This window comes from Salvelinus alpinus, chromosome 14, assembly GCF_045679555.1.
Source record: "Salvelinus alpinus chromosome 14, SLU_Salpinus.1, whole genome shotgun sequence".
Lineage (NCBI taxonomy): Eukaryota > Metazoa > Chordata > Actinopteri > Salmoniformes > Salmonidae > Salvelinus > Salvelinus alpinus.
The window spans coordinates 51,175,943-51,191,657 of NC_092099.1; the positions used below are offsets into that span (position 1 = coordinate 51,175,943).

The following is a 15,715-nucleotide window of genomic DNA, read 5'->3' on the forward strand; positions in this document are numbered from 1 at the left end:
ATGACTGCCTTGCCTGGTTTACCAACTACTTTACAGACAGAGTTCAGTGTGTCAAATCAGAGGGCATGTTGTCCGGTCCTCTGGCAGTCTCTATGGGGGTACCACAGGGTTCAATTCTCGGGCCGACTCTTTTCTCTGTATATATCAATGATGTTGCTCTTGCTGTGGGCGATTCCCTGATCCACCTCTACGCAGACGACACCATTCTGTATACTTCTGGCCCTTCCTTGGACACTGTGCTATTTAACCTCCAAACGAGCTTCAATGCCATACAACACTCCTTCCGTGGCCTCCAACTGCTCTTAAACGCTAGTAAAACCAAATGCATGCTTTTCAACCATTCGCTGCCTGCACCCGCCCGCCCGACTAGCATCACCACCCTGGACGGTTCCGACCTAGAATATGTGGACATCTATAAATACCTAGGTGTCTGGCTAGACTGTAAACAGTCCTTCCAGACTCATATTAAACATCTCCAATCCAAAATCAAATCAAGAATCGGCTTTCTATTTCGCAACAAAGCCTCCTTCACTCACGCCGCAAAACTCACCCTAGTAAAACTGACTATCCTACCGATCCTCGACTTCGGCGATGTCATCTACAAAATAGCTTCCAATACTCTACTCAGCAAACTAGATGCAGTTTATCATAGTGCCATCCGTTTTGTTACTAAAACACCTTATAACACCCACCACTGCGACCTGTATGCTCTAGTCGGCTGGCCCTCGCTACATATTCGTCGCCAGACCCACTGGCTCCAGGTCATCTATAAGTCCATGCTAGGTAAAGCTCCGCCTTATCTCAGTTCACTGGTCACGATATCAACACCCACCCGTAGCACGCGCTCCAGCAGGTATATCTCACTGATCATCCCAAAAGCCAACACCTTATTTGGCCGCCTTTCCTTCCAGTTCTCTGCTGCCTGTGACTGGAACGAATTGCAAAAATGGCTGAAGTTGGAGACTTTTATTTCCCTCACCAACTTTAAACATCTGCTATCTGAGCAGCTAACCGATCGCTGCAGCTGTACATAGTCCATCTGTAAACAGCCCACCCAATTTACCTACCTCATCCCCTTATTGTTTTTATTTATTTACTTTTCTGCTCTTTTGCACACCAGTATCTCTACTTGCTCATGATCATCTGATGATTTATCACTCCAGTGTTAATCTGCTAAATTGTAATTATTCGCTCCTACGGCCTATTTATTGCCTACCTCATGCCTTTTGCACACAATGTATATAGACTAATTTTGTTTTTTTCCTACTGTGTTATTGACTTGTTTATTGTTTACTCCATGTGTAACTCTGTGTTGTTGTTGTTCACACTGCTATGCTTTATCTTGGCCAGGTCGCAGTTGTAAATGAGAACTTGTTCTCAACAAGCCTACCTGGTTAAATAAAGGTGAAATAAAAATAAAATAAAAAATAAATAATGTGGAGTCAGCCCGTTGCTCCTTGATTTTGGTGTTTTGCAACAGAGGTCTCTTTCCATTCATCAAATTGTAGCTTCCTAGCTTGGATTGATTGATTCATTTTATTTGTCAGTAGAAAAAAATACATATATACACAAATCATTTAAAAAGTGATCGGGATTGCACAATAAAGTCTGGGACTTGTTTCCATTGAGGTCCCTACATTTTCTGCAGCATATGGTACAGTCTAATTTACGCATCTCTATCTGGCTTTCGGGGGTCACCTTATTCTTTTATTGTAAAGATTATATATCTTTTTTTTCAGCTGTAGAGTTTTAAAACAGCATATCACTTGAATATTGTTGCTTTAAATCAGTGCACACTCGAGCACTCAGTCATAGTCTTTCACTCTCTCCATCAATTCCATTCAAATAGCACCCGAAATATATCATTAATAGGACTTGTGAAGCAAACGTCCAATTCTAAATCTTCTTCTTCTTCTTCTTCTTCTTATTGTGGGGCTTAGGCAGCAGCTTCAATCTTCAACATACTTCTTATTGTGGGGCTTGTGAAGCAAAAGCACCAGCTTCATCTTCGACATACTACTTCTTCTTCGTCTACTTCTTCTTTAGCACGCTACTCCTCTTACACCGTTTAAGATAGAAATGCCGCTCAAACTTTAAAACGTTCAGAATGGTAACGCTTGAGTTGCTTGTATACAACTTTTTGATATCTTTTATACTTTTTAATATATTAAACCTTTTGTCCTCCATCCCCTTGTATGGGATTTCCTCAAGATTCTAAAAAGCCCAATTGTGACATCATCACTTCAAACTTCCATTCACTGTAAATGCAATAATGCAACTTTTGACACAAATCAGCAACTTTGACCACTTTGCAACAACATAGACAAAAACTTACTCAAATCTTGCATTTGAACATAAAATGATGTTCTGATAAAAAGTTACAGCTATTTTTGTAAACGCATCAACAAACCTTTCTGTAACTTTTTTGCAAACAACTGCAGTTTTGACCACTTCCCCAACAATTTGGACAAATAGTTAGAGGGTACAAAATCTTCCTCTACTTCTCTGCTTTTCAAAACTGAATACATTTTAGGAATAGCTTGTATCTATCAGTAGATAGATCTGTTTTAGTTACCCATCAACTGCTCTCTTTTTAGACACAGTAAGTCATGTCAGAAGCTAACGTTAGCAGATTAATTATTTGCCAACAACAGTTGCATATTCCAATAAAACTACATTACATTTACATTTAAGTCATTTAGCAGACGCTCTTATCCAGAGCGACTTACAAATTGGTGCATTCACCTTATGATATCCAGTGGAACAACCACTTTACAATAGTGCATCTAACTCTTTTAAGGGGGGGGGGGGGGGTTAGAAGGATTACTTTATCCTATCCTAGGTATTCCTTAAAGAGGTGGGGTTTCAGGTGTCTCCGGAAGGTGGTGATTGACTCCGCTGACCTGGCGTCGTGAGGGAGTTTGTTCCACCATTGGGGTGCCAGAGCAGCGAACAGTTTTGACTGGGCTGAGCGGGAACTGTACTTCCTCAGAGGTAGGGAGGCGAGCAGGCCAGAGGTGGATGAACGCAGTGCCCTTGTTTGGGTGTAGGGCCTGATCAGAGCCTGAAGGTACGGAGGTGCCGTTCCCCTCACAGCTCCGTAGGCAAGCACCATGGTCTTGTAGCGGATGCGAGCTTCAACTGGAAGCCAGTGGAGAGAGCGGAGGAGCGGGGTGACGTGAGAGAACTTGGGAAAGTTGAACACCAGACGGGCTGCGGCGTTCTGGATGAGTTGTAGGGGTTTAATGGCACAGGCAGGGAGCCCAGCCAACAGCGAGTTGCAGTAATCCAGACGGGAGATGACAAGTGCCTGGATTAGGACCTGCGCCGCTTCCTGCGTGAGGCAGGGTCGTACTCTGCGAATGTTGTAGAGCATGAACCTACAGGAACGGGTCACCGCCTTGATGTTAGTTGAGAACGACAGGGTGTTGTCCAGGATCACGCCAAGGTTCTTAGCACTCTGGGAGGAGGACACAATGGAGTTGTCAACCGTGATGGCGAGATCATGGAACGGGCAGTCCTTCCCCGGGAGGAAGAGCAGCTCCGTCTTGCCGAGGTTCAGCTTGAGGTGGTGATCCGTCATCCACACTGATATGTCTGCCAGACATGCAGAGATGCGATTCACCACCTGGTTATCAGAGGGGGGAAAGGAGAAGATTAATTGTGTGTCGTCTGCATAGCAATGATAGGAGAGACCATGTGAGGATATGACAGAGCCAAGTGACTTGGTGTATAGCGAGAATAGGAGAGGGCCTAGAACAGAGCCCTGGGGGACACCAGTGGTGAGAGCACGTGGTGCGGAGACAGATTCTCGCCACGCCACCTGGTAGGAGCGACCTGTCAGGTAGGACGCAATCCAAGCGTGGGCCGCGCCGGAGATGCCCAGCTCGGAGAGGGTGGAGAGGAGGATCTGATGGTTCACAGTATCAAAGGCAGCCGATAGGTCTAGAAGGATGAGAGCAGAGGAGAGAGAGTTAGCTTTAGCAGTGCGGAGCGCCTCCGTGACACAGAGAAGAGCAGTCTCAGTTGAATGACTAGTCTTGAAACCTGACTGATTTGGATCAAGAAGGTCATTCTGAGAGAGATAGCAGGAGAGCTGGCCAAGGACGGCACGTTCAAGAGTTTTGGAGAGAAAAGAAAGAAGGGATACTGGTCTGTAGTTGTTGACATCGGAGGGATCGAGTGTAGGTTTTTTCAGAAGGGGTGCAACTCTCGCTCTCTTGAAGACGGAAGGGACGTAGCCAGCGGTCAAGGATGAGTTGATGAGCGAGGTGAGGTAAGGGAGAAGGTCTCCGGAAATGGTCTGGAGAAGAGAGGAGGGGATAGGGTCAAGCGGGCAGGTTGTTGGGCGGCCGGCCGTCACAAGACGCGAGATTTCATCTGGAGAGAGAGGGGAGAAAGAGGTCAAAGCACAGGGTAGGGCAGTGTGAGCAGAACCAGCGGTGTCGTTTGACTTAGCAAACGAGGATCGGATGTCGTCGACCTTCTTTTCAAAATGGTTGACGAAGTCATCAGCAGAGAGGGAGGAGGGGGGAGGAGGGGGAGGAGGATTCAGGAGGGAGGAGAAGGTGGCAAAGAGCTTCCTAGGGTTAGAGGCAGATGCTTGGAATTTAGAGTGGTAGAAATTGGCTTTAGCAGCAGAGACAGAAGAGGAGAATGTAGAGAGGAGGGAGTGAAAGGATGCCAGGTCCGCAGGGAGGCGAGTTTTCCTCCATTTCCGCTCGGCTGCCCGGAGCCCTGTACATCACATTTTTAAGGTCACTTTATAGCTTTGTCTAACAACACTATTATGAATCTAGCAAATACGTTTTGTGGGTCAGAGTATGGTATTTATTTGGTATTAAAGCACTGTATTTTAGCATGTTTTTCACACTTGCTTTAGCCATAGGAGAGCAGTGTTGCCAATGTCACTGTTCCCTAGCAACGCTTTGCTTGGTGAGAGAGAAGTCTTCATAGCTCGACAAATCCCCATGATTTGTGAACTATTGACCACTCAACTTGCCTAGCAACGCTTGACTCGCGGGAATGAATGTCTTCATAGCTTTTCAAATTCCCTTGATTTGGTAATCTGTTTCAGACTGAACAGCTAGCGCTAAGATTTCAAATACTTTCCCGATCTGGATGACCTAGAATGATAAAGAGAACATTTTTAATGCTTACTAGCATTGTCCTTCTTTTCCAGGATCATTCTCCGTGATCTAAATAACTTAACTGGCTAGTTTGCCTGTCTCTATAGAGGAGTAGGGCTGTAATCATCTTATTGGATTGAGTGGATTACCAACTCTACCAATACAAAGTTACAGCTGTTTGACAGAGTTTAAAGTGACAAAAAGTGTCTAGCTAACATCTATTAACAGCTCTCCGTGTAATCATTGAGCAGCCTGAACGGAGCCGTTGTTATGGATACTCACACTCACAGAGTGCAAAAATTATGACATGGGTGAAGACAGTGACCACTATTACTGACCACAACCACACAAATATTAACCCCACAACAAATGAACCACACAACTACAGACCACAACACAACTACTGACCACAACTACTGACCACAATGATTGACCGCAACCACACAACTACTGACCAGAACCAAATCAAATCAAATTGTATTGGTCACATACACATGGTGAGCAGATGTTAATGCGAGTGTAGCGAAATGCTTGTGCTTCTAGTTCCGACCATGCAGTAATATCTAACAAGTAATCTAACAATTTCACAACAACTACCTTTTACACACAAGTGTAAAGGAATGAATAAGAATATGTACATATAAATATATGGATGAGCGAAAGCCGAACGACATAGGCAAGATGCGGTAGATGGTATAGAGTACAGTATATACATATGAGATGAGTAATGTAGGGTATGTAAACATTATATAAAGTGCCATTGTTCAAAGTGACTAGTGATACATTTTATTAGTGTGGCTAGACATTTGAGTCAGTATGTTGGCCGCAGCCACTCAATGTTAGTGATGGCTGTTTAACAGTCTGATGGCCTGTTTTTCAGTCTCTCGGTCCCAGCTTTGATGCACCTGTACTGACCTCGCCTTCTGGATGATAGTGGGGTGAACAGGCAGTGGCTCGGGGGGTTGTTGTCCTTGATGATCTTTTTGGCCTTCCTGTGACATCGGGTGATGTAGGTGTCCTGGAGGGCAGGTAGTTTGCCCCCGTTGATGCGTTGTGCAGACCTCACTACCCTCTGGAGAGCCTTACGGTTGTGGGCGGAGCAGTTGCCGTACCAGGCGGTGATACAGCCCGACATGATGCTCTCGATTGTGCATCTGTAAAAGTTTGTGAGTGTTTTTGGTGACAATCCAAATTTCTTCAGCCTCCTGAGGTTGAAGAGGCGCTGTTGCACCTTCTTCACCACGCTGTCTGTGTGGGTGGACCATTTCAGTTTGTCTGTGATGTGTACGCCGAGGAACTTAAAACGTTCCACCTTCTCCACCACTGTCCCGTCGATGTGGATAGGGGGGTGCTCCTTCCGCTGTTTCCTGAAGTCCACGATCATCACCATATTTTCCTGACACCACACTCCGAGGGCCCTCACCTCCTCCCTGTAGGCCGTCTCGTCGTTGTTGCCCACAACCACACCACTACTGACCACAACCACAAAACTTCTGACCACACAACTACTGACCACAACCACACAACTTCTGACCACAACCATACAACTGCTGACAACTGCTGACCACATCTAGTGACCAAAACCACATAACTTCTGACCACATCTAATCACCATAACTACTGACCACCACAATTGCTGACCACAACCACACAACTACTGATCACTACTGTTACCACAACTACTGCGACCACAACTACTGCTCTGGTCTGCACTAGCTCTGGTCCAGCTCTAGCCCTGGGCGTTGCTAGCTAGCTCTGCCTCACACTAACTCTGGTCTGCGCTCTAAATTATAACTACTTAAATGTGAACATATTAGCCTACAGTATAATACCTACGAACAATAATTGTAACTCTTGAACCGTTCAAGCTAGATACACCAAACCAACTTTCACATAATCAATTTATCCTAACTTTTAAATGATTTAAAAAACTTTGATCAACTATAACTATATACATTTGTGTAAAATAACTCATCAACATTAATTATTGAACCCTTCAAGCTAAAGACACCAAAGCAAATTTCACATGTTCACTCTATCCTAACGTCAAATTCATATTTTTTTTAAATAGACTATCACTATATGAATTAGCATACATTTGCATAAAATAATACACCAACAGTAACTCTTAAACCGTTCATACTAGATACAACATTCGACTTTCATATGTTCAGGCTTTTCATCTACTTACTTTTTCAACTATAACCAGTCACCACCATTACTACTGCAGACACTATCACTACTATAATGTTTTTCTAAACCATACATACTTTAAAACTGCTTTGCTTTAAATAGTAAAGTAAAACTTTTTAAACATCTACCACTACCACAAAAATACTTTTAAAGTGTTAAAGCAAGTCCCATCAATTGTACTTCATGTACAATTATTATCTATACTGAACAAAAATGTAAATGCAAAATGCAACAATTTTACTGAGTTACAGTTCAGATAAGGAAATCAGTCAATTGAAATAAATAAATTGGGCCCTAATCTTTGGATTTCACATGAATGATGAATGGGCAGGTGCGCAGCCATGGATTAGTTTTTCCCCACAAAGGGGCTTTATCACAGACATAAATACTCCACCGTTTCATCTGCTGTCTGGCTGGCTGGTCTCAGACGATCCCGCAGGTGAAGAAGCCGGATGTGGATGTCCTGTTCTGCCGTGGTTACATGTGGTCTGCGGTTGTGAGGCCGGTTGAATGTACTTTCTCTAAAATTACATTGGAGGCAGCTTATGGTAGAGAAATTAACATTCAATTCTCTGGCAAAAGCTCTGGTGGACATTCCTGCAGTCAGCATGCCAATTGCACGCTCCCTCAAAACTTGAGACGTCTATGGCATTGTGTTGTGTGACAAAACTGCACATTTTAGAGTGGCCTTTTATTGCCACACCTGTCAGGTGGATGGATTCTCTTGTCAAAGGAGAAATGATGTAAACAAATTTGTGCACAAAAGTTGAGAGGTATAAGCTTTTTGTGTGTATGGAAGATTTCTGGGATCTTTAATTTCAGCTCATGAAACATGGGACCAACACTTTACATGTTGCATTTAGATTTTTGTTCAGTGTTTAGACAGTATCATAGGCTTGCAGTAGCTAAAGCTAAATAATAGCCACACCACACATTGACAAACGTTTCTAAACTTTATTATGGTAATATCAAAAGTAAGGTTATTTATGAGCAAGCTATTATATTGTGGAAAACAGCATTACAGTTGGAACTTAAATTGGACAAAGAGAATGGCTCAACAGAATTAAATATGGTTTAAACCTTCACAAAAGTTCTGAACAGGTTATATTGTAGCAGTTACCATCAAAGGCAACTGCCTACCCTACCCAACAAGTGACCGAAATAGGCTAATATTATTTATACAGACCTACTAATCACCCATCTTAAACTAAATATGGAGCACACAATTAAAAAGACAGATCAAATTTAATTTAGCCAATGAAATGTCTCAACAGAATTAAACAAAACAGGTTTTGCATATTTAAAAATCTGGGTTTGATTAATAAATAGTCTTACAATAATAACAATGATATACAATAATAATAATGATTTAACAAATAATTATAAATAAATGTAAGTTCCAAAATTGCACAGTAGCCTGGAATTTGGTAATGCCAACGTTCTTCTCATCACCCACTACAATATTAAAACATACTAAATTCCCCTTATAGGCTTTTCAATACAGGCCTGCTCTTTTTACTCTAACTTCTGTTTTAATTCAATGAAAAAAGCTTCCATCTTCACAATCAACAGTGGCCTAGGCAAAGGCTCCTCTCTCGCTTGCTCTGTCCTAAACTGGAGGCTCACGTGCTCGCAAGGCATGAGAGAATTGTGCTGAAGCACGAATTCTGGGTATAAGCTATGATAGACAGTCTCTCCTGAACAATTTGGCTTGCTACAATTTTATTTATTGGCTTTTCATTTTTTTATTGGCCAAATGCCGCAATTAGCCTAGGCTAAGGGAAACCCTTGTGCATGTTCCCATCAGAGTTGTGCTTCCATCAAATGTACTTGTTGCAGATAGTCTGTGCATACATACGTAGTGCAGATAATAACTTTTGGGGTCAAATTCCCATGTAGCGAATAAAAAATACAAGTTAAATGGGTTTCCATTACATTTTCAACTCTAGGTTTACTGATGGTTTTGTCACAGAAAATGTTGCGTAAGTATAGCGAATGTGCCGACTAAGTAATGTACGTTCCTTGCATCACATCCACCTAGTTACATTTAATTTGCATCTCCTGCATACTCCAACAACACCATAAACATTTCATAACAGCTCGCAGACATTTTGGACATTTATTGAGCACATCATTACAGCTCAGGGTGTGAACACACATTCCTACACTGATCAATGTGCGTCTGGCAGTAATAATGCATGAGAAGTGTGCTATGCACACTGTAATTACCCAGATGCATTACGTTGGTAAATCCCCAGGAAAAAAAAGAGAAAAGAGCCGGTTGGTAATCAAGCATTCTCTACCCATCACGCCCACAGCGACAGGCAGCTCCAGCAACAGTCTGGAGGAGAACAGGGAACAACAGTGATATGGGAGCCTGGAAAGCTAAATGATTCATATCAGCCTATGACTTTGAAAATGGGAGACAAATAGAGCGGATGGAACTTTGATATCATTGTGACAGGGGTTTTTGCATTTTCTCTGTGACACACACACACACACACACACACACACACACACACACACACACACACTAAATATAGTAATATGTGTTATTTATAACAGCCCCTATTAGAACACTTTACAAATGCCTCCCTCCTTCCTTCGGTGATATCTAATAGGCTGATACTGTGCCTTTGCTTTGCACTTATTTCAAGCAGCGGTAAAATAGCCCCTATATTAGAACACTTTACAAATGCCTCCTTCCTTCAGAGGTCTAATAAGCTGATACTGTACCTTTGCTTTGTACATATTTGAAGCAGCGGTAAAGTAGAGTATGCCCCCTTGTGGTCAAGTGAATAGCGTGACACGTATATGAAACTATTCCAGCAGACTACGATAGCCAAACATGAATGCATTAAAAATACACTATTTTAACCCACTATGCAGTGTTTGATATTCTTACAGCGTAAACAGATTGACGCGCTTGTCACTGATTAACATAGTGACTAGACATTAACGTAAAACGGTCGTAATAACAGTTGCTTTACGGCGTTGTTGCAGTCGTAATAACCGGTTTCCACTATATAGCACAGCAACAAAGTCAAAATGTCTATATCTTACAAATTTATGAAAAATAAAATTAGCTTTTTTGTGTTAATTTAAGGTTAGCAGCGTGGTTGAGTTTAGGGTTAAGGTTAGGTTTAAAATACATTTTAAGAAGTGAAATTGTAGAAATAGGCGGGGTGTATGACTTTGTGGCTGTGGTAATTAGTGACGACCCTTTTAGTCCAGTTGCCCTTACATAGATGTCCATGGCATGTGAGTTATTCAAACGTTTTATGAAACGCAACATTACCTGTTGGTTCAGTGTGTGTTTTCAAGCTGTTAGTGTTAGTATTGCTTCACTTGCCTGGCAGTCATGCACAGCTATCGTTATTTTATTGAGATGGCTGTGCTGGTTATGCTAACCAACTAACGTTAGCCAGCCAGCTAACATAATAATCTTGCTTCTAGTTGCACACGTCTCCATTGCATTTTGGATTTGACCAACAGGATAACATATTTGCCAATTGGAACATTAGTGTGTGACTTTCTTGTTACATTTTCAGCAGACGCGTTTATCCAGAGCGATTAAGGTTGGCTAAGTACTTTGCTCAAGGGCACATCGACCAATTGTTCAACTGTGTAACTTTTTATTTAACTAGGCAAGTCAGTTAAGGACAAATTCTTATTTACAATGACGGCCTATACATTAGTCTGCTGTGGGATTTGAACCAGCGACCTATCGATTACTGGCTCTTAACCGCTAGGTTACCTGCCGCCTTTATTACACTATGCACTGTTGTCAAGTACAGGTGGTCTGGATGAATTCTAGGACCCCATACATTCTCAACACATCGCTATGAGAATGTGTTGTATGCAATCACAGTAGAATAAAAACAGTTCAGTCCTCATGGTTCCCCAACTTCTCACAGAGAGCATTGTTTTCCCTATATTCATTTAACCCCCCACCCTTGCCACCACTGCTGGGGAAAAATTCCTAGGGGAAACACTGGAGAGTATATATTTGTTATTCCTAAAACAAGAGTAGGCCTATTCACCGACAGTATTTTGTCACAACTCATTCAGTCAGGTCAAACCTGCTTTGTCAGATATAAAACCATTAACGTTATAATTCTGTTTCTGCAGATCCATCCCTCTGAAGTCTGTGTCTAACAGATTACGACCATGGCGTCTCCTTTTCTGAAGTATGCCGTGATGGTACAGAAGTACCGGACGCCGCTGCTCATCGCTGGGTGCAGTGGGGTGTTTGCGGCCCAAATGTTCTACCACTTATTCCCAGAGAACACTTATAGGAAGCTGTATCAGGCCTGGAACAAAGGTGAACCAGCCAGCCTTTCTGAGAAGCTGGAGAGTGTCTTCAAACAGGTGCTGAAGGATTCTGATGTGGGCGCCCCTGATGGTTATAGTGCCTTCGCGTCGTTTGGCTTCCACCCTGTTGGGGCTGGCGTACCCTGGCTTCCCTCCGGTGCCCAGATTGGCATCCCTGCCAACTTCAACAGCACGCTGGACGACCCGGCTGGCATCACCAACCGCACCATACTCATCAATGGCGAGAAGGTGGAGTGGGACAGTGTTATCGGCACGGCCCTGAAAGATGCTCTAGTGTTCTCCCCAGAGGCTCAGAAGTTTGCCGTGGCGAGGGAGGTAGCTCGTCTTGAGGTGGGCGGGCCTGTGCTGAATGCGGCTGTAGCTCCATTCTGCTTGGCCGGAGTGATGGTCTACTCGGTGACCCTGAAGCAGATCTTCAGGCTCCACACTGGGCCTGTGATCTTCAGGGGCGTAGTGAATGTAGTGGCGCTCGGCCTTGGCGCTGTGTCTTACTTCCTGACTTCCGACGCTGTCAGCCAATGGCTGGACTACAAATCAGACCGCCGTGCTGCAGGCCTGTCCAAGATCTATGCCAAGGGAGGGGTGGAGTTCTACAACAAGATCCTCTCCCGGAACAAGACGCTACGTTCGCTGATGGGCCAGAAGGGGGAGGAGATGTACGCGCCCAGTGGCAACCTGTTCCCTGCTCACCTGCTAAGACTGAAGCACGCTCCTTACACCTCCAGGAGGGACGGCATTGTGGGCCTACTCAAGGAAGAGAAGGCCTAAAAAGGACATTGGAAGCCCAGTAATCTCCGCACCAAGAACCAAATATCACGTGAGCTTTGACCTCTGGCCAGCTACTTGTAAAGTCTGACACGAGACTAGAAGCCCACTGCTGTTTGTGCTAGTTTTCCAGCAGGTATTATTTATGAAATCACAATTACTGTGAGGAAAAAGGACATTTCAACCACATGTAACATTGCCTGAATAATGACAGTTATACTTGACCTTGATACTATCGTTTCTTTTATCAGTGACCTCAATTTGAGCACAAATTTGCCTAAAATTGGTCTACATGGTGAACCTGCACTTTTGTGTTGTAAAATACATCAGGGCAAGGCACAATACAAATATTTCATAACATTACCAATTTGACAAAATGTATGTTATAATGTTTAAACGTGTGCAGCTGACTTGTGTGAGATGAAATTGTTGTGAATGTTTAACCACAACAAATAAATAGCCTTTGGCTATTGTGTGAGAGAGAGTGTGTGTGCGTGAAGGGAATCAAGAATCAGTTTGGTTTTAATGAACCCATCTTTTTAAAGCAATTTGCTTGGTGATACAGATCTTAATCTCCCGAGTCTCCACATTTAGCAGTTGTCTGCATATGAAATTGGAAACTTAATCTAGTTTTTTAATCACATCTCACACGTCTGAAGCCCTGTGGCGTTCTACAAAAAGAACCAAATAATTAACGTTGTGACAGAGTGACTACTGCAGAGCAAAACTGAACCTAGAGACTAATAGCATTGTCAAATGAAGGTGCATCTCAATGGCACTTTATCTCGGTCTAAATCATAGAGCCAGAACAAAATCCACACTAGTCACAGCAATTGACAGCGTCTTTTTAGCTTTGATAGTGAGGCTCTCATGGGCTATATACGAATGCCTGTGTTTGTGATTACAAAAAACTCCAATCATTTTATGCAACGGAAAACTTGTTTAGGAAAATGACAATTCTCCACCCAACTTCCATGGAAATGTGATTGGGCCGTTCTCCACAGAAACTAATTACAGCACTGTACTGGGCTACCACCAATGGTACCCACAGACTGGGTGGAGATGACATGGGGTACCACTAATTTGTGACAATAGATACTCTACAATTCATAGTTTAAAAAAATCACATGCAAATAGCATTTATCTTTTAAAATATATTCTCAGTTTTTTACATACCACTTCACCAGTATGAGAGAAAATCATTTTCATCACCACATCAGTCATTGCTAACTGCATACATGGATTGTCAACAGAAGTGGGAGGATCAAGAGAAGTACACTATATATACAAAAGTATGTGGACACCCCTTCAAGTTAGTGGATTCGGCTATTTCAGCCACACCAGTTGCTGATAGGTGTATAAAATGGAGCACACAGCCATGCAATCTCCAAAGACAAACATTGGCAGTAGAATGGCCTTACTGCAGAGCTCGGTGACTTTCAGCGTGGCGCCGTCATAGGATGGCACCTTTCCAACAAGTCAGTTCGTCAAATTTCTGCCCTGCTAGAGATGCTCCAGTCAACTGTAAGTGCTGATATTGTGATGTGGAAACGTCTAGGAGTAACAACGGCTCACCATGTGTAATGCCAAGCGTCGGCTGGAGTGGTGTGAAGCTCACCGCCATTGGACTCTGGAGCAGTGGAAACGTGTTCTCTGGAGTGATGAATCGCGCTTCACCATCTGGCAGTCCGACGGACAAATCTGGGTTTGGCAGATGTCAGGAGAACGCTACCTGCCCCAATGCATAGTGCCAACTGTAAAGTTTGGTGGAGGAGGAATGATGATCTGGGGCTGTTTTTCATGGTTCGGGCTAGGCCCCTTCGTTCCAGTGAAGGGAAATCTTAATGCTACAGCATACAATGACATTCTAGACGATTCTGCGCTTGGGGAAGCGAAAAACAAAACGGTTTGGGGAAGGGCCTTTCCTGTTTCAACATGAAAATGCCCCCATGCACAAAGCGAGGTCCATACAGAAATGGTTTGTCAAGATCGGTGTGGAAGAACTTGACTAGCCTGCACAGAACCCTGACCTCAACTCCATCGAACACCTTAGGGATGAATTGGAATGCCGACTGCCAGCCAGGTCTAATAGCCCAACATCAGTGCCCGACCTCCCTAATACTCTGTGGCTGAATGGAAGCAAGTCCCCGTAGCAATGTTCCAACTTATAGTGGAAAGCCTTCCCAGAAGAGTGGAGGCTGTTGTAGCCGCAAAGGGGGGACCAACTCCATATTAATGCCCATGATTTAGGTATGAGATGTTCGACGAGCAGGTGTCCTCATACTTTTTGTCATGTAGTGTAGGTGTATGGAAATCAAATCAGCTAATTGGGCAGATTTGTTACCACTTAAGACCATTTTGCTGGCTGATTCGGATGCACGACAAGTCGATTATGGACAACTATAGCATTTTAGCTAAGCCTAACCCTTTTCCGAACCATTCTCCTAACCTGCCAAGTTAATTATCCTAACCCTTTTCCTAACCGGACACGTTAATTATTCTAAACTGCTACGCCACGTTAGTTCTCTTAACCTGCTATATTAACATTAAGTTAACATTAAATATTTAATTTAAGCTGACCCGCAGTGCACCTGGTTATGGCCTGTCTAACCAATAATGGAGACTTGACGTTGCACCCATCGCTGTTGATCCAACCATTGATTCTACTGCACCCATCGCTGTTGACCCATCCAGTTATTTTGCAAAGCCCACTTTCAGACACTCCAAGTATGTAGGTACCCATACTTGCCCCATCATTGGTCGCAGTGATATGGAATTAAGGGGGTAGTACTGTTCTTGTTTGGACCACATGATGTCGCCACAGCCCAAATTTACATTCTACTCTACAGTCGCATTGTCTGGCCTAACCCACAGTGGTGTATTGTTAATATAGTTCATTCACAGTCACAGGCCTAGATATTTCCTGAATTTAGGGCAATAACAAACTAATTTAGGCTAATTCTGACCAACAATGGAATATTGCATATCCTGTGGCTAAAATTAACTGAGGCAATGGTGTCGTTTCCTCGCCACTGACTACCGGTATTCTACTCCACACTGTTGCTTTTAGATTTCAGTGACCTTGGCTGCACAATGTTCTAAGGTGATGCCACAGTTCTCACAATACATTCGGTAAATCTATAAAACCGGCAAAATACCAATAACATGGCATGAAAAGTAGTGGAAAAATTACAGGAATGCTCACTCGCGATTTAACAAATTAAAACCACGCCTCCCTGTCCTGTGACTCCACCCCCGTGCACTGGTGGCGCTACGGAGATTGCGCCGGTACG

The 15,715-nt window shown here is 43.4% G+C and overlaps 1 protein-coding gene across 2 annotated transcripts; it reads left to right on the forward strand.

The window, feature by feature from the left end:
• Positions 1-10,428: 10,428 nt before the first annotated feature.
• tmem177 (transmembrane protein 177) lies at positions 10,429-12,902 on the forward strand. Of its 2 annotated transcripts, none has more exons than XM_071341723.1 (2): positions 10,429-10,583; positions 11,454-12,902. In XM_071341723.1, exon 2 carries the CDS (start codon positions 11,493-11,495, stop codon positions 12,423-12,425), a length of 933 nt encoding a protein of 310 aa, XP_071197824.1. In that variant the 5' UTR covers positions 10,429-10,583; positions 11,454-11,492; the 3' UTR covers positions 12,426-12,902. The 2 variants fall into 2 exon arrangements, with proteins under 2 accessions (XP_071197824.1, XP_071197825.1); XM_071341724.1 differs by lacking the exon at positions 10,429-10,583 and adding an exon at positions 10,878-10,900.
• The last annotated feature ends 2,813 nt before the right edge of the window (positions 12,903-15,715 follow it).

What these genes read in the sequence shown, in the direction of transcription:
- tmem177 (XM_071341723.1), top strand. Translation starts at nt 11,493, where the DNA reads ATGGCGTCTCCTTTTCTGAAGTATGCCGTGATGGTACAGAAGTACCGG.